This window comes from Lynx canadensis, chromosome A3 (genome assembly GCF_007474595.2).
Source record: "Lynx canadensis isolate LIC74 chromosome A3, mLynCan4.pri.v2, whole genome shotgun sequence".
Classification (NCBI taxonomy): domain Eukaryota; kingdom Metazoa; phylum Chordata; class Mammalia; order Carnivora; family Felidae; genus Lynx; species Lynx canadensis.
This window is the reverse complement of record NC_044305.1, coordinates 73,440,772-73,468,060: the sequence shown is the minus strand read 5'-3', so window position 1 is coordinate 73,468,060 and position 27,289 is coordinate 73,440,772. Positions and strand designations below refer to the sequence as shown.

At 33.9% G+C, this 27,289-nt stretch overlaps 1 protein-coding gene across 5 annotated transcripts in view; it reads left to right on the top strand.

Moving 5' to 3' along the window:
* Positions 1–27,289, top strand: part of CCDC88A (coiled-coil domain containing 88A) — a 143,338-nt gene that overhangs the window by 106,312 nt on the left and 9,737 nt on the right. For 3 of the 5 annotated variants that reach the window (XM_030310629.2, XM_030310631.2, XM_030310627.2), the window contains exons 18-29: positions 2,421–2,585; positions 6,938–7,099; positions 8,404–8,681; positions 8,866–9,009; positions 12,130–12,316; positions 16,376–16,521; positions 19,600–19,692; positions 19,815–20,029; positions 23,532–23,615; positions 24,606–24,809; positions 25,431–25,502; positions 26,477–26,557. In XM_030310629.2, coding sequence (XP_030166489.1) covers positions 2,421–2,585; positions 6,938–7,099; positions 8,404–8,681; positions 8,866–9,009; positions 12,130–12,316; positions 16,376–16,521; positions 19,600–19,692; positions 19,815–20,029; positions 23,532–23,615; positions 24,606–24,809; positions 25,431–25,502; positions 26,477–26,557 — 1,831 coding nt within the window. The remainder of the gene's footprint in view (positions 1–2,420; positions 2,586–6,937; positions 7,100–8,403; positions 8,682–8,865; positions 9,010–12,129; positions 12,317–16,375; positions 16,522–19,599; positions 19,693–19,814; positions 20,030–23,531; positions 23,616–24,605; positions 24,810–25,430; positions 25,503–26,476; positions 26,558–27,289) is intronic. The other 2 variants (XM_030310632.2, XM_030310628.2) reach the window with 1 other exon arrangement.

The following is a 27,289-nucleotide window of genomic DNA, read 5'->3' as shown; positions in this document are numbered from 1 at the left end:
TCTAGAGTCATATTCACACCATATGACAGTTCAAGTGCAAGATGATGAGATTCACATTGAACTTGCAGGAGCTGCCCTTGCTTTGAGACTGTATGCTCCATAGTAGTCATCATCTCTTGCAGAAACCCTTAAGGCATAGATCTAAGATCTCCACAATGGATATACAGGTTTCCAAAGGCACAGTTACCAAAGATGAATTTCCCATGCAGAAAAGGAAAAAGATTTTGTTCCCCATTTGCCCATAACATCATTGTTGGTATTTATACCATGAAATATATATCATTACAGGAGAAACTCTAGAATTTTGCTTAGTTAACCTAAAGAATTATCCAAAAAATAAAGTAAAATTTGGCACCAGAGTTAATTAATCTCCAGTATGTCGGTTACAAAGAAAGTCAACTTCGTAAAGCTACTCAGCCAGAAAATAATTGGGTATGGGTGTGGGTTAGTATTGCATGTATTTCAAGTCTAGAGAACAGAGATTCAAAATGTCATCGTCTTCCACTTCCAGCCATTTTGGCATAGCTATTACTGGACTAGCTTCCTACCATTCAACTGGAATTAGATTGTTCTGGATTTTAATACTATATCACTTGAAGACTATGAAAGTTAAGTATGAGTTGAATGCCTGAAGTAACTACTAAAATAGCATGACAAAAAAGGTATAGCTAATATGCCAGCAAAGGAGATAAAATAGAATTATACAAAATTCAAAAAAAAAACAGAAAAAGAAAAAATGAGGAACAAAGTACAGATTGGACAAATAGAAAACAAATAGCAAAATGGCAGTTTTAAACAAAACCAGATTAATCATCACATTAAATATAAAAGGTCTAAACACCTCAATTGAGAGACTGAGATTAATAAGTAAGGTAAAAAGGCAAGACACACCTATATGCTGTCTCTAAGAAACCTCAATGGAAAATATGTCATTTTTTTATGTGAACATAAATCACAGATTCTGATTAATGATATATAAGGTAAAGGGTCCAATTTTGAAACATACTTATAAGAACAATGTGCTAAAAATAAGCTTTGTGTATCACTCTCTGCTCTCCTTCTTAATAATGGCATATATCTGTAGTCTTTATAAGCCTAGAAAAACCCTGTGGAAAATTAATGTAAAATAGGAGACAGGAAATGATGTCACTCATGTTATTAGGGTATTAAAAGTAATTTAAAAAAACCCTCAAAACTGGAAAATTAGGATCCCAAAATACCTATTAAATCATTCAGCCATGCTTTAAATTATATTCTATCTAGGGCATCTTTTTTCTTCAGTCTCACTTCATTATTTTCTAACTCAATAGTGGCAAAGTTTATTGTTGAGTCATAAGTTTCCTAAGGTTTGCCTTACATATTGAATTATTTTAAATTTCTGTTTTTATTTTAAGTTTATTTATTTAGAGAGAGGAAGAGGGAGAGAGTACATGTACATATGTACAAGTGGGGAAGGGGCAGAGAGAGGGAGAGAGAATCTCAAGCAGGCTCCACGCTGACAATGCTGGATGCTGGACTTGATCTCATGGACCATGGAATCATAGCCTGAGCTGAAATAAATGAGCCACCCAGGCACCCCTAGATGTTGAATTATTTTAGACATTTATATTTTTGCCTTAATACAAAGTTTGAGCTTTAATTTAGAAATTTAGTATAAATGTCTCCTAGGAAAAAGTAATGATTCAAGATAAGTATAATAATAATCGGTCTAAATTAAAGAGAGCTATTAAGTTAATCAGTAATTTTGGTACTGTAAGATTACCCAGTTGTTAGTATTGAGTTGACTCTCTTAAAGTAGGATTTGGTTGTAATCACACCAGAAAACCCTGGATAAGATATATCTTTGGATTGCTCACTTTTTATAAAATGTAGTCATTACATGTGGTTTAGGATCTGAATAAAGAAGTCATTAATTTTCTTTATTAATATAACGCATTCTGGGCAACATATCCTTCTTACAAGAGCAGACATTTATAGATACTTCTTCAACTTTAGGTATCTTTTTTTTAGAAGGAATTATTATGTATGTCAAGTCTTCATTTGTTCTTTACATGGGGTATCTCTGAAATCTCTAAATCAGCGATAGTTATGTCAAAAAACAATTACTAATATTTAGCAACATGTCTATTTCCAGTTAATATATTCTTCATCATAAACAATAGGATCTGAAATTACAGAATATGTAATTGGAGTATGACACATAAACAGAGTATATTTGATATTTTCTAGAAGGAAAGGATTTGCAATTGACAAAGCATAAATTGTGATCATGATAGTAATGATAGTCATACATATTATTTATCATAGTTTTAAATGAAGTGTCTCTCCTATTCACCAGACTAGTGCAGAATCTAGTTGTGAGAAGTAATAATTTTGGTGATTTTTTTCTCCCCATTAAAATATTTTAAATAAAATATTAGGTGAAAAAGAACTATGAAGCTCTCAAACAGAGACAAGATGAAGAAAGGATGGTACAGAGCTCTCCTCCAACTTCTGGTGAAGATAATAAATGGGAGCGAGAAAGTCAAGAAACGACTAGAGAGCTTCTGAAGGTTAAAGACAGATTAATTGAAGTAGAAAGAAATGTAAGTATTTTTAAATTTTTGTAGGAATAAGATTTTTTAGAAGTAAAGTAGCATTGGATATATAATTCAGAAAATTTATTTAATCTGGTTTTGGAGCTTTGTTCATCTTATACTTTCTCGACTGATTTTATAATGTAATAAAGGGCTGAAGAACTAATAATTTAATATACTTTTCTACCCTGATATAAGTCCATCAGCAAGCTTTGTCAACTCTTGTGAAAATACATCCCAAGCCCATCTACTTCTGTCCCATCGTTGCTGCTACCACTCTAGTCTAAGGTACCATCATCTCTCATCTGGATGAGAGAATATCCTCTCAGGTGCTGTCTTCCCCCACTTCTACTCCTGGCTCAGTCTAACCCATTCCTATTACAATAGGCAGTTTTTATTTTATTTTATTTTTTTTTAATTTTTTTTTTTCAACGTTTATTTATTTTTGGGACAGAGAGAGACAGAGCATGAACGGGGGAGGGGCAGAGAGAGAGGGAGACACAGAATCGGAAGCAGGCTCCAGGCTCCGAGCCGTCAGCCCAGAGCCCGATGCGGGGCTCGAACTCACGGACAGCGAGATCGTGACCTGGCTGAAGTCGGACGCTCAACCGACTGCGCCACCCAGGCGCCCCTAGGCAGTTTTTATTTTAAAACATAAAACTTAGTCATACCACTTTCCTACTTAAAGTCTTAATTGGCTTCCCCTTCCAATTAGAATAAAATCCAAATTTTTTAGTGTCTTGTAAGATCATTCCTGACTTTGTCCTGCCTATATTGCTGGCCTTATACCATAGCACTCTTCCACCCCCTCTGTTGATTTATCTGGAGATAATATTACTATAGTGAATACCTGGAAAACACAAAACAATGCCTGATATATAGTCAATTAATTCTAGTCATATTGGCCTTCTCTATTCCTATTTCCAGACCTTTATGTTCGCATCCTCTACATAGAACACATGGCTAGCTTCCCTCAGGATTCAGGCCTCATTTGACACATCTCCTGCGAGAGGTCTTTTCCGACCCCTCCACCAGTCAAGTAGCTATTCTCAACCTAAGCCATTTAATAAGCCACTGCCTTATTTAGTTTCTTCATAATGCGTTTCACTAGTGAAATATTATTTCTTTATTTCTTGGTTGTCTACTGGAAAAAAGCTCCTTGAAAGCAGAAAGCTGTCTTTCTTTTTTGCCACTATGCCTTCCGTATGTAGACTTAAGCCTGGTGGATAGCAGACACAGTAAATATTCCCTGAATGAGTTGGAGAAATACTTGACAAGAAACAGTAATCAAATAAATTCACCAAACATCTATCCTTTAAAGATGAATGAGATGTATCCCTTGGGTAAATTCCTAGCAGTGCTATTGCTGGGTCATAGGTTTTTTAAGTTTTATTTATTTATTCTGAGAGAGAGAGTAGGCGCGGGGCAAATAGAGAAGGAGAGAGAGAATCCCAAGCAGGCTCTGCCCTGTCAGCACAGAGCCTGATGTGGGGCTCAAACTCATGTACTGTGAGATCATGACCTGAGCTGAAATCTGGAGTCAGAAGCTTAACCGACTGAACCACCCAGGTGCCCCTATATACCACAACTTCTTTCTCCATTCATCAGTCAATGGACATTTGGGCTTTTTCAATAATTTGGCTATTGTTGATAGTGCTGCTGTAAACATCAAGGTGCATGTATCCCCTTGAATCAGTATTTTGGTGTCCTTTGGGTAAATATCCATTAGTGCTATTGCTGAATCATAGGGTAGTTCTATTTGTAACTTTTTGAGAAACCTCTGTACTGTTTTCCAGAGTGGCTGTACCAGTTGGCATTCCCACCAACAGTGTGGATTCTCCGAATCCTCTCCAACATCTGTTGTTTTTCTGTGTTGTTAATTTAAGCCATTCTGACAGGTGTGAGGTGTTATCTCAATGTAGTTTTGATTTGTATTTCCCTGATGATGAGTGATGTTGAGCATTTTTTCATGTGTTTGTTAGCCATCTGTATGTCTGGGAGTGTATTTCTTTTACAGTTATATCTGTGGGATCATGCTATACAATATTTTGAGGATCTCTGTATTTTAGACAGATATAGATCTATCTCATTTTGTTTAATGAACACATTATTCCATAGTATGGATGTTACTCTAATTTATTTAAATAAAACCCACATTGATGGGCATTTAGGTTATTTTCAGATTTTGCTGCAATGAAAATCTATGTATAATATGTTCATAGGGTAGTAAATTCCTGACAGTGGAATTGATAGGCCAAAGGGTATATATACATATCTGTGTATGTGTGTAATTTTAAATGATATCATCACTTAAAATTGAAAATCACATTCGTTTTCAGTCCTTCTAATAGAGTACCTGTTTTTTTAGATATACATTTGATATTACTAGTCTTTTAATTTTTATTAAAGCAAAAAGAAAATATTTTAATTTTCATGTTTTAAATTGGCGAGCTATTTTACATCTTTATATATTTATCAGCTGTAATGAATGCCTATTTTTAATTATTCAGTGATTTTATATATATACACATAGACACACACCTCCATCACTTGGATTAATAATTATATTTCAAAAAATTTGGCTGACTTGTAAAGTTCTGTAAGGTAAATTTCTTATCCCACTGACTTCCTTTATAAATTTCTATTGGAAAAAAACTACTTGGTTGTCATATTTTAGCCATTAATGGTTTATAAAGAAGGCTAGCCCTATATTAGACTGGTAATTTTGGTGTTTTTGCCAGTGTATTTACTGACCTCATAACTTCTCCATTGTAAATTTTTTCTTGCTCTGAGATATCCTTTCAACTCTCTTTTATTCTTTTATAGACTATAGGAATTTTTCTTATTCCTATAGGGATAGCCAGACTTAACATTAGAGCTTGCACATTTTGGTTTATTAAGACCTGAACTACAAGGTACTTAACGTACGTAAGTGAAAAATGGTTCACTTCTTTGGTGTATCAAGATGACATATAAATACATTAGTGTTCCATATCATTCTTCCAGTGTAAATTTTTTTATCCTTTTTATCTAAACAAATTAGCATAAGAAAAGGACAATATCAAAACCCATCTTAAAGCCTTTGGCTTCCTCAGCTTTGATTTTGTGGTATAATGTATGGGTTAAATCATTACTTGCCTTTCATACAGTGACATGTAGTATATGTAACATGAAAGCGTATAAAATGAATGTTTCCTTTGTCCCCTGTGTAGGTACGATAAAAGTGATCTGTTGTGGTTCAGTGTAACTTTTTATGCATATCACAGTTATATGCAACAAATTCTGGCCTTTTTATATATAAAGTTTTATTTCAGTTTTTTAGAGGGTTCTTTGTTTATACTTTTTGATACTATTTTTTTATGAAGTGCTATTTAGAAATAATCCTAAAAATACAGTATCTATGGCAAAGAGTTTAATATATATTGCATTAAATTAATAATCTATTATTTGCATAGTAATTCAACTGTTTAACTATAAAATTGAAATATGTTCAAATGTACTGGAAAAATTGAAAATTGTATGTTTTGTTTGGATTTGCTCCAGAAGTCCTATAGATGAGATAGAGTTTTAGTGAGTATTTTATACTACGGAAAAAAAAATCACTACAGAAAATATATAACATCTGTTAGGTCAATTATGGCCTAAATTTTTTAAACACGTAGTTGAAATTGTTCTGCTTCTCTCTTAAATTTGTGTTTATAAAATAGTTTTGCTGCTACCCCTGGGACCAGCACTCGCCTATATGTATTTACCTTTGGGCAATTAGAAAATGTGCACTTCATTGGCTAGACACAATCCCATGCACTTTTGAACACTACAAAAAGGATTTAACACCCCGTTCTAGTTTCTTTTTTTTTTTTTTTTAATTTAAATTCAAGTTAGTTAACATACAGTGTAGTCTTGGCTTCAGGAGTAGAATCCAGTGATTCATGTCTTACATATGATGCCCAGTGCTCATCCCAAAAAGTGCCCTCCTTAATGCCCATCACCCATTTAACCCATCCCCCCATCTACTCCCCTCCAGCAACCCTGGTTAGTTCTCTGTGTTTAAGAGTCTCTTATGGTTTGCCTCCCTCTCTCCATTCTAGTTTCTTATGTTAATTATTGAGAATGGAATATTTTATTTTTCGGACGCTATAAAGCAGACAGTACAGAGACACAATAGTATGGTAAGGTTTTAGTATTATCATTTTCTTTCTCTTAGATTAAATCTTTATAATTTGGAATAGTAGGGAACTGTTTAACTCTTTTAAGGTTGTTGGGATTTTTTTTGGATTATAATGGTAATAGTTGTTATGAAATTGTAATATCTGTTAAACAGAAATGTTTGTTGCTTTTTAAAATGTCTTTTCTTTATTAAGAATGCTACATTGCAAGCAGAGAAGCAAGCACTGAAAACTCAACTGAAGCAACTTGAGACACAGAACAATAATTTGCAGGCTCAGATTCTTGCACTTCAGAGGCAGACAGTGTCCTTACAAGAGCAGAATACTACTCTTCAAACACAGAATGCGAAGCTTCAGGTTGTAATGTAATATTTGGGGATGTGCAACCAAATATTTGAATTATGCTCTTAAAATAAGGATAACTGGACATGGTAACATTGTTTCTTAGTGAGTGAATTTAATGGGAGATAAATTAATGGATGATAAAATCTATTTAGTGCTATACCAGACTTTCATATATCAGCATTTTTTTAAATGTCAGAGCCTCTAAATATTAACTAACAAATTCATTCAATGAACATAAGTAAAATAAAGGTAATTTTATCTTTATTTAAATTACTAAAAAACTTTGTTTATATTGAAAAATTTTTATTTAAAATACTTATTTATGGGAGTGCCCAGGGCCATAGTAGAGCACAACAGGAGCCTGCACAAGGAGCCACGGGAGCTTCAGCAGCACCTGCCAGAAAGGCCCAGCATTAAACAAAATAAATAAATAAGCAAAATAAAATACTTAGTTAAAATATAATTTCATCTTTATTTTATTTATGTTTACTTTATGGCCTTTTACCTGTTTCAGCAAGTTGACTGTAATTAAGCAGAAACCTTTGCTTTAGAATATGGTTGCAACATACCATTGCTTATTTCATTTTTACAGCTTTCATATCAGTTATTAGAAACCAACAAAGCATGAGAATTTTGTCTTCAGATTTTTCCTTGGTTCAGAGGATCAATCTTGCACTTAATGCTGCAGTGTCTTTTCAAATAGAACGATCAGGTCTGGGAAAGTGTAACTCTTTGAAACCTCTTAAAGAGCCAGAGGAAAAAATTCCATCTCCAAATCTGAAAGTTCTTTCTGTAACTCTTTTCCACATGGTAAAACACATGCTAAGTTAATGTAGACTCTTAAGAAAATTTCCAGTTGAAATGTCACAAGTAATTTTTCAGTTCTGTCAACCCTCAACTTTTAGGAAGTGATAAATTAGCATTTTGGATTCTGTAGTTTTTCATGAGTGGAATACAAATTGTTTCTAATCACCTTCATTTAAAATAATTGAATCCAAAACATGTATGGTATATATCTCATAATAATTTTTAATAACATCTGCCAAAAATAAAAATTAAATTGTAGGCTTTTTCTTTGGGATACTTATAAAAACCAAACTTTCTCAGTATAATATGAAATGATCTGTTGTGATTTATATAGAGCTCCTTAAAGTCACTGTTATCTTTTATATTTTTTATGTTGCCATTAGTTATATTTTTGAATAATTTTTAACATGGGAAAATTATTTTATCTGTAATAAACACATACCACATATTTGTGTCTTCTCAAAGAGCAGGTAGCTATTTATGTCTGATAACAATATGCGTTCTTACAGGTTGAAAATTCTACCCTTAATTCCCAAAGTACTTCACTGATGAACCAGAATGCACAACTCCTAATCCAGCAGTCTTCCTTAGAAAATGAAAATGAAGCTGTAATCAAAGAGCGAGAAGACCTGAAATCTCTCTATGATTCTCTGATCAAAGATCATGAAAAGCTGGAACTTCTTCATGAACGGCAGGCTTCAGAGTATGAGTCTCTCATCGCTAAACATGGAACTCTAAAGTCTGCCCACAAAAATCTTGAAGTAGAACATAAAGACCTTGAAGATCGGTAATTTGTTATCTTCTTTAGACAATATAATAAATTTTATGTTAAACAGAACTAAGATAATTTATATAGGAAATTTATCATGTTTATGTGATACTTACTAATAAATTACTCTTGTTTTCTTTGTTTCTAAAGTATTTTCTTTTTTCTAAAGAAATATTATAAACCAAATACCTTTTTTTCCCAGTTACAATCAGTTACTAAAACGGAAAGGACAATTGGAAGATTTGGAAAAAACACTGAAAGTAGAACAGGAAAAAATGCTGCTTGAAAACAAAAACCATGAGACTATAGCTGCAGAATATAAGAAACTTTGTGGTGAAAATGATAGGTAATAAATATTTATATATTTTAGTTTTATATTATTCATTACATCCAGAGTGTATACTGCCCCCTTTGCATTACCATCTGTAATTTAGAATTTTTAAAAAGTCCCCAGAACAACATGTAAATTACCCACCAAAATCATGCAGCTAGTTATAAAATGGCTTGAAAACCTTGGTCCCTTGTTTTCTCTTACTGTTTCTCTCTTGATTTATTCAACTAATTAATTTTTTAAGCCACATTATATAAAGAAATCTGTACCTTGATAGCATTTACAGTGCTTTATTGCTACAGAATGTAATGAAATCTGATTCTTTGTCTGTCTTTTTGCTAGTCTGATATCTCAGTTCTTGTCTTTCAAAGTTGCTACAAGTAAGCAGCCTCCTGTTTTCTAGCTGACTGATTTGAACTCTTATTTTTAACTGTCTTAGGCATTAATGGTTCTCATATTGCATGGGGCAATTATTGTTTAATTTGTAGCTTTGGGAAAATCAAAACTTGCCAACTGGTAATTTGCCTGCTTCATAAGGGTACATTTCAAAGGGTTTTTAGAAACCTTTGACAGTGTAAGCAGTCTGAACATTGGCACTGCACTTAGACTTAACCATAGCTGAAGTGCTAAAAGGCAGCACAAAAAAATTCAAGTGGGGGTCATTCATTGACTATTGTCCTGTTATGAATTTAATATAATCCATTTTTCGATTTCTATTTCTTTTCCTTTACAAAAAAAATAATCCCTCTAAGTTTCTGGAGCCATTTTCATATTCATGCTCAATAGTTTTTAATTTAGTAATTGTTATAACTAGAAATAGTGTACTAGGGGATTTGAATTTCAATAAGCTCAACACCAAGCTAGAATCGAGAAGGATATTAAGGTATGTTCAGTAGAAGACTAAATTGTGACAAGTTATAGAATACCTTTAGACAGGGTCTTTAAAAATTTTTTTAAATATTATTTTATTATTTTTGAGAGAGAGAGAGAGAGACAGTGCCATTGGGGGAGGGGCAGAGAGAAGGGGGACACAGAATCCAAAGCAGCTCCAGGCTCTGAGCTGTCAGCACAGAGCCCGACGCAGGGCCCGAACCCACAAACTATGAGATCATGACCTGAGCCGAAGTTGGACGCTCAACCAACTGAGCTAGCCAGGCACCCCAAGACAGGGTCTTTTTTATTACGCACATAACATTGAGGAAGGCATTTAATATCAAAGTCCCATCTTGAACCTAACCTTTTTCCACTGTTGGAATTTGCAACAAACTGGGACAGTTGGTGAGTTTGGATAGGCCTTCTAGGAATCTAATTGTATTCATTTCTGAGGAGCCTTCTGAGAAGGAGCTTAGCCTAAATGATAAGAAGAAATTGAGCATGATGATCTTGAACCAGAAGACTCTGCAGGCTTGAAAGGGAAGTGTGATTCTGAGTATTCTCTCTCAAAGCTGTTCTATCCCAGCTTTTATGCATGCATGTCTATGTTGTAAAGGAAGAAAAGGTTTTAAGCAAAACCTTGAAAGAGCTCTTTCACAAAAAAAAAAAAAAAAAAAAAAAATTCTGAAGAACAATAGTTTGTTTATCCATTCCTCTAAATAACCTAAGTTTTAATCTTTGATAATGCCAAATCAGGAATGTTTATTATATGGACTGGTTTGTTTTGGCCTCTTTAGTATTGTGTTCACTGAATTGCATTTTGGTGTTAATGTTCTCAGCTTTAAGGGATATTGTAAAAAACTCTCTTAAAGAGCTCATTTTAGCATTTGCCAGGGAGATGGTGTTGAGGACATTGTATATTGTATCTCTTCATATCCCACCCCCATGAAGCGTCTAAGTAAATCTTTGATCTCCATAGATATTGACATATACCATGTAGCTGATTGTGTGTCTCAGATCTGACCAGCTGTTAATAACTCATGGCATACATTCATTCATGGATTCAACTTATTTATGGAACATTTTCTGTATGTTTCTGGTCTTGCCATTTTATTTATTTATTTTTTACCAAGTCTTGATTTTTAAACATACTATTTTGTTATTTATAATTCTTGTAAGCTTACTCAATTCTTTGGGGAATGAGTTGAAGCAGATTGTTAGGTGTTTTGAACAAGTCCCATCCTGTTCTTAATGCTGTAAGATAAAGGTTGTTAAACTACAGGCAGCTAGCTCAGCGGGCCAAATCCAGGCTGCATTCTGATTTTTGTTTTTGTTTTTGTTTTCCACATTTAAAAACAAATTTTATTATATAGCTCTTCTGTTTTTTATTTTTTTACTTTAAGTTTTTATTTTAATTTGTTAGTTAACATACAGTGTTATATTAGTTTCAGTAGTACAATATAGTAATTTAACAATTCCATCCTGTTTTGATTCAGCTCCCAAACTGAAAATAGTTTTTACATTGTAAAAGGTTGCGGGGGAGCACATAGAGGAAAAGAGTTTGCTGTATGTTGCATGTGACCCACAAAGTCTAAGATATTTACTCTGGTCCTTTATAGAAAAAGTTGCTGACCTCTGCTCTTAGATGTCAGTGGACTTTGTTCTGAGGGTATAATGGAAAGAAACAGATAAGTTAGGTGTATGGTTTGATTTTTTATAAAAAATCTAAAATTTTTTTCAGAAAAAATCTCCAATTTCTCAATAAGTGGAGACTACATAAACATGGATAATTTGTCACAGCTCTGGAAATCTCAATAACTAAAATTCTGGTTTAAGTCCATTATCTGGCAACAGATTGATGGACTATCATTTCTTGTACTGCATTGATTGATTCTCTTGATCTTTCTTGAATTTTCACGTTGAATTTTAGAATTTTAAACTTCTCTATGAGATCTAAACAGGATTGGTTATTTTCTCTTTTGTCCTTTAAGCTAAATATTTTCTTATTAGTACTTCACATTTTAATGATAAAATTATAAGTGTCTTCTTAAACATTTAAATGCTGGAAGATTCAAAAGAAGAGAGTTTGAATTTTTTAATCTAGTTTTACAGAATAGAAGCTGATTTTTTAAGAGTTTAGTCACTGGCAAGAGTCTTAAATTCTTTAAGTATGTCTGTGATCCACAGCATTTTCACACTGTGTAAATTACAATGAAAGCTATTAAGGATTCTAATTCTATTTCTGTCATGATTTCTAAATAGGTTGAATCATACATATAATCAGCTTGTAAAAGAAACTGAAGTTTTACAAACTGACCATAAAAACTTGAAAAGTCTTCTAAATAATTCCAAACTGGAACAAACCAGATTAGAAGCTGAATTTTCAAAGTTAAAGGAACAATACCAACAGTTGGACATCACATCCACCAAGCTCAATAACCAGTGTGAGGTGAGCTTTACCAAGTTTTTTTCATTTTGGGAGTCAAGACATGCCTAAAAAGTAAACAATCATATTAAAATGATGATAGCAGTATATATTTTGTGGGGTATTTCTAAAAGAAGTGATCAGGGATAATTGAAATTCACAACTAATTCAGAAAAACTTCTGTTATTATTAGTATCAACATTGTTTACTATTAGTTTAAACTGACATGTCCAGATACTTTGAAAATGTAAAACTGTGCCCTTGTTTAATGAAAAAAATGTTTACTTACCACCTAGCATGTACTAGGAAACCAAAAAGGTAAAAATCTCTCCCTTTGTGGAGCTTATTCTGGTGGAAGGAAATAGACAAACACAAGTAAGTGAACTACATAGTGTTTCAGTGTTTTGTAACATGGCTGTATAGCACTTTACCCCAAAACTTGGTGGTAAAACAATCATTTATTAGGCTCACCGATCTGTGGATCAGAATTTGGACAGGGATAGCGGGACCAGTTTATCTCTGCTTCACTTGCCACTGGGCCCCTAGCCTGAAGATTGAAAGGTGAATGCATGTTCGATAGTTGATGCTGGCCATCAGCTGGAGGCATCAGTTTTCTCTCTACGTAGTGTCTCTGAGGACTGGTTGGGGCTTTCTCACAACATGGTGACAACAAGACAGAAGCCATCTTTGCTTTGATGATCAAATCTCAGAAGTCATGCAGCATCATTTCCCCTGCATTCTATTCACTGAGGCAGTCAAAATTCCATTCAGATTTAAGGGAAAGAGAAAATAGACTCAGCCTCTTGGTGGAGAATGTCAAGGTTCTACAAGAGCATATGGACTGGAAATACTGCTCTACCTATTTTGAAAATTAGTCTGCAACATATGATATGTTACAAGGTAGATAAGTTATGTGCAAGTAAAAATGAAGTAGAGTAAAAGGGGATATGGAGGACTTCCAGGGTGGATGAAGGAGTATAGATTGAGATTTCAATAGGCATCCTTGAACAAAGATAACTTTATTCAGAGTAAAACACCAGAGCCATTTGAGCATTTTGAACAGAAATGACATTGGCCTTATGTATACAGTTGTGTTCTTAACATAATTCCATGCCTCTCTTTGTTGTTTAGGTTTTATTTATTTTTCTTGAAGTTTATTTATTTATTTTGAGAAAGAGAGAGTGTGTGTGTGCGCACAGAGAAGGAGGGAGAGAGAGAATCCCAACCAGACTCTATAGACTGTCAGTGCAGAGCCCAGTTTTGGACTCAAACTCACGAACTGTGAGATCATGATCTGAACCAAAATCAAGAGTTGGACACTTAACCAACTGAGCCACCCAGACATCCCCATGCCTCTCTTTGTGATGGTTTGATAAAGCAATAAAAGTTTTAAAATATAAAAGGATACTGAAAACCTTAAATAATCCTTAAATTTTATTAGTTGGTCCCCAAATCATTGACGTTTGAATATAGCTTAACACCTGAATTTCATGGCACTTTTAAGAAACAAGCACTTAAGCTAGTCTTTAAAGGAAAATAGGAATAGATTTTCAGAAAATAGTACTTACAAGTTTTTTGTCTGAAATGATAAACCAATAGAAAGAAAAATTAGTTTAATAAAAATCATATACATTTAATTATCCAACAAGGCTCAGAAAGTACAGAAAATTCATTCTGCCTGTGATTTATAAAAGTCTAAATAAAATATATATGGAGTGATGGACTTACAGAATGAGGAATAGGGCAAATCAACTCCCTAAGAAACAATAAAATTGGGCAGAATTGTCAAAAACAACCAATACAGGACTCTGGACCTCAAGGAAAGATGTTCAACAAATTGAGAAGCATTTATTCAAGAACAGCTACTCAACTTTGGATAGGAACTCTGGTTGTCTGAGGCATTTTATCTTGTGATTTCTCCCATTCCCCTCCCCCCTTTCCCAGTTCCAACACCTGGTAGTTTAGGTGAGGGGCATACTGTGAAAACCATCAACTTTGCTACCAGAGCAGATTGATTTGATTTGAGCAGAGCACAAAAAAGTCCCCATCCCCAAGAGAGTTGTCAAAGGTCAACTTTCAGATGGCCTGAGGTTGGAATATTGGTTGAGGCAAGTAATAGATTGGCAAATTAGTCAAAAATTTCACTAGGAGAATCAAGGAATGAGATATTCAGCCACAGTGAATCTTGATCAAGTTCCACATGACACTGGTGGTCCAAAAAGCTATCCAGGAGAGACCAGACAGGGCCCTAGCGAACTACTTATCTCTGGCTGATTGTCCCAACCCAGTCAAATGTTAACCCTTGACTATGGGTTAAGTCATATAATAACATTATTTAGAGGGAGAAAATCAATCCATAGTGTTAGAGGCCAGGATAGCAATTAATCTTTGTGGGAAGGGATGGTGATTGGAAGGGAGCACAAGGTGTTTCTGGAATACGGTTAACGAGCTGTTTCTTGATCAGTGTGCTGGTTCCTTCCACACATGTGTTCACTTTGCTCTAATTCACTGAGCTATATCTACTTAAAATTTCTTCCCTTTTCTATATATATGCTTTATCAGTTGTCTATTGACACAGTAATTAATGCTGTATAACAACATAGAACCTTTGGTAATGGACAATAAATACTTATTTTTGCTCATGATCTGTGGATTGGCTGAGCAGATGTGCTGATAGCATGTATTGATGTGTGGACCAAGATCATTTGATCTTAGTAGAGGTTGCTCCTATATCTGCATTTAACTGGTACATTCTTTGAGAGTGGGCTGGCTGGCCTAAGGTAGCCCTAGCTGGCATAACTCTTCTCTGTGCCACATTGTCTCTCATCCTCCAGCAGAATTCCAAGTGGAAGCACAGAAGGCTCTTGAGGCCTAGGCTTGGAGCCTCCATCACTACCACTTACTTTTCATGGACAAAGACTTTCCAAATTCAAAAAGACAGAAAATAAGTTCCACTTCTTGATGGTAAAAGTACGAAGTCGCAGCACAAGAAGGTGTAGGTACAGGGAGGAGAATAACTGCATTCAATCTTGCAGCGAATCTACCACATGTTGTATTTCAATTTAACAATATATTGATAAAACAAATACAGCACAATATTAATAGCAGTTAGATCTAAATGTCTGTTTATGGATATTCATAGTATTATACTATCTGCTTTTCTGTATCTTATGAGAGTTTTCAAAATGTTTCTTTTCCTTCCCCACCCCCGCCCACTCCCCCACAGGAGGGCTTGTTGTTGGCTTTTTTTTTTTTTTTTTTTAAACTACAGATCTCTGGGCTCTACTCCAGACCAGCTGAATTTGAATGCTAGGACCCAGAAATCCACATTTTTAAATAAACTCTACAAGTGATGTTAAAGTTTGAAAGTCACTACTTTGGGCTTTCTGACTTCTATGGGAACCTCTAGCCTCACTAAGGCATATTTCTAATTTCTTCTAGCTACAAAGAAGCAGCCCAGTGCTGCTGGCAGCCCAACTACCAATAGGATCAGCCTAGTAACACCAGCCATTGACACGACTACCTGAGTCCCTTTGATCAAGCTATAAAGACTATACACTTTTAAGATTCCTAAAAAACAGTGGTTGAGGAAAGAATGAGGTATATTAAGTACCTACTTTGTGTTATAGGTATGACAAAAGATACTTTACATATATTATTTAATCCTTGCAACAGTCTGGTGTGGGAGTTATTATCATTTTATAGATAAGGTCATTAAAGCCCAGAGAATTAATTAACTTGTCCAGTGTTTCATAGCTCCTTAAATAGAAGGCCAGGTAGCTTTTGGACTAGAAGTTAAACGGTTTGAAGAAAGCAGGTGTTTGTGAAACTAGATAATTTATTGTATGTTAAACCCACTATTTGTAAGAATTTTTAAAAATGTGTGCACAGCACATAACTCAGTATTTTGGCTGTCATTATAACTAAAATAATCACTCATGTTCTGATCAAAGTGCAACCATCTAATTATTCAAGTAGCAGAAGACTGCAATCTTTGTGAAGCCCTTTATATTTTTCAGATGTTTCAGCTGATTTCTGTTAAATGTAAATGTTGATTTTTTAAAAATGTTTGTGTTTAAACAGTTGCTAAGCCAACTTAAAGGAAATTTAGAAGAAGAAAATCGACATCTACTAGATCAAATTCAGACATTAATGCTACAGAACAGAACACTATTGGAGCAAAATATGGAAAGCAAAGATCTCTTTCATGTTGAACAAAGACAATACATGTAGGTACCAAATTTTAAGATATTGCTCATCATTTTATCATTGCCATATGGTGACAGAGATAGTCACCGTACTGTCACAGTCACTGCTACTGTTTTTAATTTTCGACATTATTATTTCTACTTAAATTTTTTTTAATGCTTATGTTCCAGGCACTCTGCTAGTAACCAGAAATGCTAATATGAAAACACATAGGTCCTACTCCTAAGAAACTAGTAACATAAAGCAAGAAATACAAATAATTGCTGTAACGGAAGTATGTATATGAGGCCATATAAATATAGCAAATATAGGGGGAAGGAGTAACTTAGTCTGAAAGAGGCAAGGTGGACTTTCCAAAGATGATTACTTGAGCTAAGATTTAAAGGGTCATGGGAGTTTGCCTGAGGAGACATACCAGGCCAGAGAGCACAAATGAAGTAACATGGAGGTGTATTGAAGGGGTGTTATGGTATGATATAGAACCTAAAAATTAATAGTTCCTCCTGGAGCAAAATTGAGGAATAAGGAGCAATAGAGAAGTGGCTAAAAACTTAGTAACCATTTCACAAAGGCTTTTCTGTGCCATACAAAGGAGTTGCTGAAAAAAATCAAGCCGGGGAGTAAAATGATTAGATTTGTGTTTTTTTTAAAAGGCACTGATGACATTTTAGAGTACGGATTGGAGGTTCTGAGAATAGAGAGACAAGGAGTAAGTTTTAGAAAGACTGTTGCAATAATCTAGTGAAACATAATTCATAAGCAGTGGTAGTTGAGATCAAATATGAGTTGTAAGAGAGAGATTGGCAAGGCTTCATATTGGTGAGTTATGTTTCCATTAAGTAGAGGGATCTGCTAAATCAGGGATTTGGGCCTGAGCAGCTCAGTGGATGATCTTTGTATTACACCAAGATTCAGCTTTACTAAATTCTTCTCTCCCCCGTTCCCTCCCTGAATGTAAAACACTACAGTATAATAGAAATAGCACAGATGATGAAATGAGGCATCTCCTAATCTATTAGATGGTGAGCTGGGGCACATATGAAACCAGGATATATCAGACATTTTTTGAAGCATCAGTTTTCTTATAAAATTTGAGGCAGGGAACATGATCTTTATATTAACACATGTTTATGGAGCAAAAGGCAGAGTTTGCATGAGCTCTTAAGATAAATGCAAAACTTCAAAGAAATGTCCAAGTCCAAGTGGCTGGCCACTTTGGACTACACCTTTAATCATTTCAGGGGTATGTATGCTTTTACTCTCTGCCATAGAGGTCTTTTAGCTTAAGAAGTAGTAACTGTATGTAAAGCTCTTGACATTTGAGTTTTTTGAGGCATTTTCCAAAATTTTATCATCTTAATATTCTGGCCCTCGATGAATAACCCATTTCCAAAGTTTCAGTAATTGTTGACTGACAAAAAACATTAATATCTATTCTGACTTTTTGAATTTATTTTTTTAATGTTTATTTATTTATTTTTGGAGAGTGCGGGGTGGGGGGGTGCAGGGAGAATCCCAGGCAGGCTCTACACTGTCAGCACAGAGCCCAAAGTAGGGCTTGCTCCCATGAACCATGAGAGCATGACCTGAGCTAGAATTGAGTCAGATGCATAACTGACTGAGCCATCCAGGCACCCCCTGACTTTTTGAATTTAAATTAAAAATATTCATATTCTATGTCAGTTTTAGCTAAATGCCTCTGTCACATGGTCCTAGAAGAAGTGACAGTGAACAGGTAGTACTTGGAAGTTCCTGACAATATTTCAACAGATAAAAAGAGAAAACAGTTGGGAGGTATAGACCATCTGCTGTTGTGCTGTGCTATAATTGTTGGTGATGCCTTTTCACAAAGCATCTTCAAACAATTCTTTCAGATCCGGCTCCATTCATTCTGGTTCCTAATTCAGCCTGACAGCTCAACTATACTGACTACTTCATTAGCCTCCTGGTTGCTTTCTTTACCCGCATCCTTTTTGATAAGTTCTTTTTCATTAGGGAGTTAAGGGTACCTGAGGCAAAGATTTCATAATGTCACTTTGTAATGAAACCTTCAGTGCTTCTGATTTCCTGTTGAGCAAAATCTAAACCTGAAAATCCCTCACTGCTTCCCCTCAACTAAATTGCTTAATTTAGCATTCTTATCTTTTCAGTCTTTCTAATATGGGCATTTTCTCCACAAGACTTTCTTTGGTCATCCAAGATAGAAATATTTTGCCTTTGTAAGTTCTTCATACTTAGACAGAGCTTTTCTTTTGGTACCACTACTGACTTGGATTGTAATAGTCATTTATGTGTTTATGTTCTCTCTCCTACTGTATTATAAGCAGAGTTGAGCTGTTTGTTATTTGTCTTTATATGACCTCTGTGTCTTCCTCATTGTAAATTATCACTAAATGTTTTTGAGTAAACAGCATCACTGTGGCATCACACTTTTTTTTTAGAAAGATCATTTTACTTTGGTCTTTGATGTTTCCCTATATAATATATACTACCAAGAACATAAATGACACTAAGATGTGGTGAAACTAGTGTAATTCATGTATTGCTAGAGGCAGAAAATAGTTCTTTAGACATAAATTAAGCCTAAATAATTCTGCCATAAGGAAAAAAGTCTGTTTTCATGAAGATGTGATTATAAGATCACTTATCATATCTACAGTTGTAAGCAAACCATTGAAAAGGTTTTTACTTACATAAATTATACTAAATCACCAACAGTGATGTGAGATACTAAAGATCCAAGAATAAGAGAATAGTCACTATTGATATGGTGTTGCTTGATAGCTGTTAAAAGATGTTGAGAGAATTCCTTTGTCAGGATGAGAATGTAATAAGGAAATTTTTCTTCAAACAAGTAAGTTGTATTAAAGAATTGAATTCTATATCCTTTTATTAAGTAAGTTTGAAAATATAAAGAAAAGGAGAAACTTGGAAAAAATCCCATTGTGAATACCTAATAAATTCTTAGTTGTCGACTATGGCATCTGTATTTGTTTATGTTTTGGAGAGAAATTAGATTCTAGTCACAAAATAATTTAATATTCATAACTGTACAAAATAATGGTGCATGTCCTAAAATGCAGTTTTTATTTTTATAGCGATAAGTTAAATGAATTAAGACGACAAAAGGAGAAATTAGAAGAGAAAATAATGGATCAATACAAATTTTATGACCCATCTCCCCCTAGAAGGTACTGTTAACCAAGTTTTACTCATTTTTATTTTGGAAAAAAAAAGTTAAGACTTCTAATTTTGTGAAGAATTTATATGTTGAATTTTAGACTCATAAGAGCTTTTTAAATTATTCTATTAGGAGAGGCAACTGGATTACTCTAAAAATGAGAAAATTGATAAAATCTAAGAAAGATATTAATCGGGAACGTCAGAAATCTCTTACATTAACACCTACCCGCTCAGACTCCAGTGAAGGATTTCTTCAACTCCCCCATCAAGATAGTCAAGATAGTTCTTCAGTAGGCTCAAATTCTTTAGAAGATGGCCAAACTTTGGGGACCAAGAAAAGCAGCAGTGAGTGCTTAAACTCTTTAAACATTTGTGATCTCTAGTATTGCTTTAGAATCCTTTCAAAAAGATTTCTTTAACTTGTAACTTCCATAGTCCTTTGGGGTAATAGTCTGATGAATGCATTTCTTTTTTAACTCTATATGATTATAAAATTCACTAAATACTGCAATACTGCATAACCACATGATTTTATATATTATGTGTTTAGAGATACACCAAACACAGAATTACCATCATTTAGCCAGGAAGGTAAAACAAGTGTTGAAAGAACATTGAAATAAGAGCCAGAATATCTCTGCCACTTGTTAGTTCTATTTATATGGGCACGCCTTTCACCTTTGTGTCCTACTATACAGGGTGATTTTGAAGAGCAAGTGAGAAATATTTTTGAGCTCATCTTGAGCTCATCATTTATGAGCTTATTTGTAATGAAATAGAATAATAAGACATTTTATAATAAGACATTTTATAATGGGGTTCTATTCACATACTTTGGTGTCGAATTGGAGTAAAGCTACATTGGGGAGAAGCAAAGAAAACTAGATATGAATTTGAAGAGAATGTTATTCAATGATTTAGAGGTAATTGAAGGTTATAAAAATTATTGAACAATTGCTTGGTTAATTAATTTAAGGATCAGTTAAAATAGATGTGGAGATAAAAGTTTGTGTATAAAATTTATAAACTGGTATATAAACGTAATTTTTAAATTACAGATACAGAAGTATTACATCATAACATGCCCTATACAATTTATGATCTTTTTATTTTATTACTAGTGTGCTTAACTAAGAACAAAGTAAGAGCCTAAAGAAGTATATTTTGAGAGAAAGAGAAAAGAATAAAAGAACGTCTTTTCAGTGCTAGGCCCTTTGAAGGTGTCCAACAGGCTGACTCCTAACAATGTTCTTAGAGAATATGTAAACAAGACAACTTTGAATCCACTCATACTATCACCAGAGTCACTAAATTAAAAAATACATATTTATGTGTGTGTGTATATGTATATCTATATTAAATGTAGGTATATTTATATATATAATCTCACTGCCATTCTTCTGAAGTAAATAGGCAAAAACTGCTTCTTCTTCCCCCAGGGATAGTCTCTCTTTATTGCAACTCTCAAAACACTCAAAAAACTATAGTGTTTTGTCCTCAGAGGAATTATCTCTGAAAAGACAGTATTTTAGGGTATAGATTAGGTATTATAAGGTGTATTTCAGAATACAACTTATACCACCCTAAAAACTAGAATCCATAAATATTCACGCATACATACATATGTGTGTGTGTGTTAGTCTCAAGAAGGTTGTTAAATTCTTGTTATTAAATCCCACATAAGATTATCATAACCTGGGTGGTGGTGTTTTTGTTTTGTTTTGTTTTGTTTTTAATCTAGTCTTATCAGCCAAATCTACATGAAATCTCTGAGCATTCTTATGGAGAGATCATCAGGTTTACCTTAAAAAGATGCCAGATAATTCAGTTTTAACTGCTACCTTTAGATATAAACTATCTGACATCTTATTAAATGAGAAATGGAAATAGGTCTAATTATTTTTTTTCCAATTAAAGAAAGATATTTCATAAGAGATTGATTTTTTTTTTTTTTTTAAGTAAGCTCTATGCCCAACATGGGGCTTGAATTCACAACCCTGAGATTAGGAATTGCCTGCTCTACGGACTGAGGCAGGCCAGGTGCCCTAAAAAAAGATGTTTCCATTCAGATAGGATAACGTACACAAGAAAGGCATGACAGTCTTTCTTTGAGGTCTTCTTGCCTGTTTTAAATATAAATCTGACATTCCTGCATCCAGAATAAGGATCCAGAATTGGATCCAGAATTGAAACATCCAGAATAAGGATCAGAAGGCAGTAATACTGTCCTTTCTTGCATTTGTCCAGTTTTAGAATTTTTTAAATAAACACAAAACCCAGCAATGTTAATGTTCCCTTAATTTTAGTATGTTGGAAAAAGAACATTGTATATCTACAAACTAGTTGACACAAGAAGGATCACATTCCACCATTGGCAAGTTTAAAACTCCTTTTATCCTGTCTGTTTTTGGAAGAGTGTCTGTCAGTAAAGCAGTCTTTGGAAAACAGTTGAAACAGCAGTATCTAAATAAGACAACATGTGCATGTTGCAACCATTCAGCTTTGTTTTAGCTAAGTGTCCATTTTTACATTGTTTTCAGTTCATTTCTTTTTTAAATCATTAAAAACAGCTGTGTTTACCAAGATAGAAAAGAAATAGGTCAAATTAAAAGCTTAAATGAATCATGATTGTTAACTAAGTTAAAAAAAACTGTATGTCCATTGCATTCTCCTTAATGGATGACACTTGTCAGTTTGTTGGAAGAACTTTGATTATTTACAAGATGACGACAAACCCTGAGAAGGATCATCGTTATTAAGGCTGTGTAAGGCTAGGTCTTTATTCACATCATTGCCCTGACTCCTAAATTGCAGTTCCGAAAAGGTGTAACAATTTTTTGTTTTCAAATCTTATTAAAATATAATTCAAGAATGTTAGTGACTCTAGTGAACATTGGATGTCTATGCTAATGACACCTACTGTAGTTACAACCCTAATTTTCACTTACAGAACTTTTCTGCACAGTGCTACCTTTGATTTTTTTAAATAAACTCACCAAAAAAGCCCATCAAAATACCTAAAAATGTTATAAATACATATTTTCTGTCATTTTTTTCTTGCATTAGGGTGCCTCCTTTTCCTTTAGACTTAATAGAAAGAACTTAGTGCTAGTTTTTCTCTTTTCCCTCACCAACCTTTTGCAAAATGAAATGAATATAATTACTCATGTCATCTTTTGAAAGACTTTGCTCAGAATATATATTTTCATGGTGCTACTAAATAATGCACCAGAATTCAGTTTATCCCAAAAAATAATTCCCTACTTTCTTTGTTACGGTTCATGAAAATAATGAAAGTTTTTAAAGTTTCTTTAGATTAAGTTTTAAACATCGATGGGGCACCCTAGTTTTTGTTGATAGATATTGCTAGAATATTCTTATAGAATGTGCATCTTCCTAAGTAATTTTTTTCCAAAATAAAGTCTTATAATTTGAAAAGTAAAGACCGAGGATTGAAAAGCCCTGTGTATTTTCATCATGTATACTGTGGCCCACCAATAGCCCTGATTTTAAAGGTACACCTTTACAACTTAACTAGGAAAAATATTCCTTCAGTAATTCTAAACAGTTCCTATATTTGTAGGACTTTAGCCAACCCAAGCTTTCAAAGTATATGTTCCTCATCATTGTCTTCAGTGCTTTCCAAGTATTTTAAAGTATCAGAGTACATATTTCATATTTCATTATCACTCAGCAGCACAAAAGTAATAGCTTTAGTATAGCATACATAGCTGAAACTCAGACATTCATTTCTGTCCTTAATTTCAACATTTAACTGCCATCTGTTCTTCTCCCTTTTTTCTTTCATTTTTCTGTTTCTGTTTTTCCTCATGCTCTGACATTAAAGTGGTTGCACTGAAAAGACTGCCCTTTTTGAGGAACAGACCGAAGGATAAAGACAAAATGAAGGCCTGCTACCGTCGTTCCATGTGTAAGACTTTATGACAGTTCAGCTTCTTTCAAATGACCACACTGGCTTCCATTACTAATTTTTCACTAACCTTTCTCTGGACGGTGCCAACTGTCTTTATTTTGCAAAAGTGCAGTCTTCCTCTAATCCAAGGAGCTGGAAGAATATTTTTTTTTCAAAACTGGCACTTAATTTGCATTATATGTATATTCACTGGTACATATACATGCATATGTTTAGTCATACATGTAATATACATTTCCAGTCCTTTCTAAAAGTTGGCAGAAAAAAAAACTTTAATTTTCTATGCCATAGAAATTTTTTCCCAAAGAAATTTACTTAAAATATAACAAAACCTTTAGCATTAGGACTTTATTTTCTTAATGAAGTAAATTAAATAAATAAATAAAATGGCCTGTAACCCTTGAAAACATTTGTCATTCTTTATATATTAATACTCTAGTTTTATTTTTTTTAAGAAGAATGGGTAATTACATAATCACATTAAATGTCTGTCACTTTGGATATCATTTCTTTCAGGTTTTTATTGAATGGTATACTTATTTGATTCACAAAATGAATGATTTCTTCAGTAACCTGCTCTGACCAAGGACTCTTTGTCATTTTCAATAATGATGCTGTATAAGAACTGCTCTCCATCTTACCTTTATTCATTCCATTTCTGTCATCACAAAACCACATTATGAAGGCTTCTAATTATATTTGCACATCACTGCGCAAAAGCATGGCAGTTGTACAGAGTAAAATTCCTTTTCCTATCTTTAAAGGGGGTGGAGGTGGGATAAAAGTATTGACTGAAATTTATCAGCCTTTGGCCTACTCATTTCATTCAGCTGAATGCATGTCATAATTTGAATGACCTGTGGTTATAGTTTTCGATGTTCACTTGCATTAATCCATAGACAAAAACCAGATCATTTATAATACAAGATAGGAATAAAAGCAGATACATTAACCATGCTGATTCATTTGCTTTCATTTGCATCCCAGCCATGAATGACCTGGTGCAGTCCATGGTCCTAGCAGGAGGACAGTGGACAGGTAGTACTGAGAATTTGGAGGTTCCTGATGATATTTCAACGGGTAAAAGGAGAAAAGAATTGGGAGCTATGGCCTTCTCTACTACAGCCATCAACTTTTCAACTGTCAACTCTTCTACAGGCTTCAGATCCAAGCAGTTGGTTAATAATAAAGGTATAGGCCGTCTGCTCTTTGCACTGTGGTGTAACTGTTGGCAACAGGAATTTTAATTTGACTTTCCCATGTGTACTTTTTTGACAGCAACAACCTGAAATAATTATCAAAATAATCGATTTAATTTGAGAGAATTTTCAATTTCACTTCATTTCAAAAATATAAAACATCTTACAAATAATTAAAATCTTTCCTAGGCCTTTCATAATAAACAGCTTGTGAACTAACAAGGAAAGGAAAAGTAAACCATGTAAAAAGTGAGAAAGGGAAAAAGTGATGATAGGAGCTTAAAAACAAACACAAAAAAAACAACTAAAAACACTAAAACTTTAAACAGAGAGAACCACGTAGAACAGCCCAGGCTCTTGATTTGCTTTGCAGGGTCCTTGGGGAGATTGTTTCACTCTACTGGTGTTTTCCCTAAGCGAGTCAACTTTCATCACAGCCATTCTGTTCTTATTCCTAGTTCCAGTTTCTGGTTGAGTCTATGAAATATGTTAAACCAAGATGTATTATATGTGCTTGAAAAACAGTATCCATAACTGCGTAAGGGAAATTTTATAAGGGTTTTTTTTTGTTTGTTTAAAAATATTTTTATATCCATTTTGTTATTTTATGTAGATACTACATCCTTTGAAGACATAAGTCCACAAGGTATTAGTGATGATTCTAGTACGGGATCAAGAGTTCATGGTAAGATATGAACTTTATTTAGAGAGCACATGTTACATACAGAATGGGAATGCTAAGACTTTCGCATCAATTTGGTGAATGTTGCATTGCCAGCAAGCATGTGTTCTCTAACCTGCATCTCATAGCTTCTTCTGCCATTTCTTCAAAACCTAATACTCCCTTTTGCCCCTCTGGAGGTTGTTGCTTCATCTAGGTAGTCTCTGTTTTGGTCAAGGTCATTTATAAAATATACCTGCACAATGCTTAAATGTAATTTTGTTGCCATTATGCTATAAGGTTAAAGTTATGAGAAACACATTTTACTATTGGTTTTAAAAATACTTAGGTAAAGGGATGAACTCTTCTGAAACCACATTTTCTGCAGTGTTGAGTATATCATATTGTTAAGTTTCTGGAGAGATCTGCAAAGTCATATCTTGCCAAACTAAATTATTAATAATAAATGGATAACATGTTCAGGGGATTTCATATGTAAGCAAGATTTTAAGAAACAGGGTAGGGTTGTGTTAACTGTGCAATTGTTTTCCCTTGTGCGGGTAGGAATACAGGACATCAACTGCAGATGCTCATGTTCCTCCTGTTCATGGCATTTCTGCAGTGTGCAGGGTTCCTTTTCTGATCTGTTGTAAGTGACCTAATCATTAGCACTTTTTTTTATTTTTATTTTTTTATTTATTTTTATTTTTTTGGCGTGTCACCCTATTCAAACAGTTCTGGTATCCATCTAGAAAACATTTCCAAATCTAAATATATATTTTCTTTTCTTTTCTTTGAATCTCAGTGTTTCAGAAATGTCTTATTCTAAAGTGCTGTAAATGCCTTTCTTCTCTAATCTGTAAGATTCAATTCTGTGGGCATGCTTAGCCTGTGAAAGTATGCATGATTGCTTCCTCAAAGCATTCTGTGATCAGAATGTAAAGTTCAATGTCATTAGCTGGAAGTTTATCACACTGTCTCCTGATTTTTTCATTTAGCTTCAAGACCAGCCAGCCTTGATAGTAGCAGAACATCCACTAGCAATAGTAATAATAATGCTTCACTCCATGAAGTCAAAGGTACGCTGTAGGTAAATTTACTAATATTGTCCATCCATTTCCAGATTTTATAATAGAAGATCGATGAAGTTTCTGGGGTAAAGTATGAAATCCAAATCATCTATGTTTGGAACATAGTTCCTTAGAATATTTTATACTTAGCATTGTGATACCATGTATATAAATGTAAAAACAGGAGCAGTTATTTTCCATTTTTCATCTTCACAGATAAAATGTTTTTATGGCATCTTTAACTTCAAAAATATCTGTAGGTCCTTATTTTTCTTATGTTTTGTCTTCGTCATGAAAATGGTTGTCCTTAATTTTCTCATGATGCATGTACATTGAACTCTATAGAAGGTGCTTTAGAAATACTTTCAGCTTTATTTATTCATGAAATAGGGGGAAATAATTTTTTTAATTAAAGAAAACAAATGTGTGTGTGTGTAGAACAAGACCCAGATGGATGCACATAGCTTCTATAAAGAATGCAAGATTTTTTAAATTAATTTTTTAATATGCATTCCAAGGTGAGGTTTTATGTAAATGTCTAGAGGCTTTGACTAATACTTTTTTCCTTAAAGGTATACTGCCTACTCAGATTCTGGAATTGTTTAATTGATTATAAAAGTTGGTTAAAGTATTCTCTACAGTCCAGAATTGTCCCATTATAATGAGTGCATGTGTTCTGTTGCTTTTTGTATTATAAATTTTTTAATGTTTATTTATATTTTTGAGAGAGAGAGAGCATGA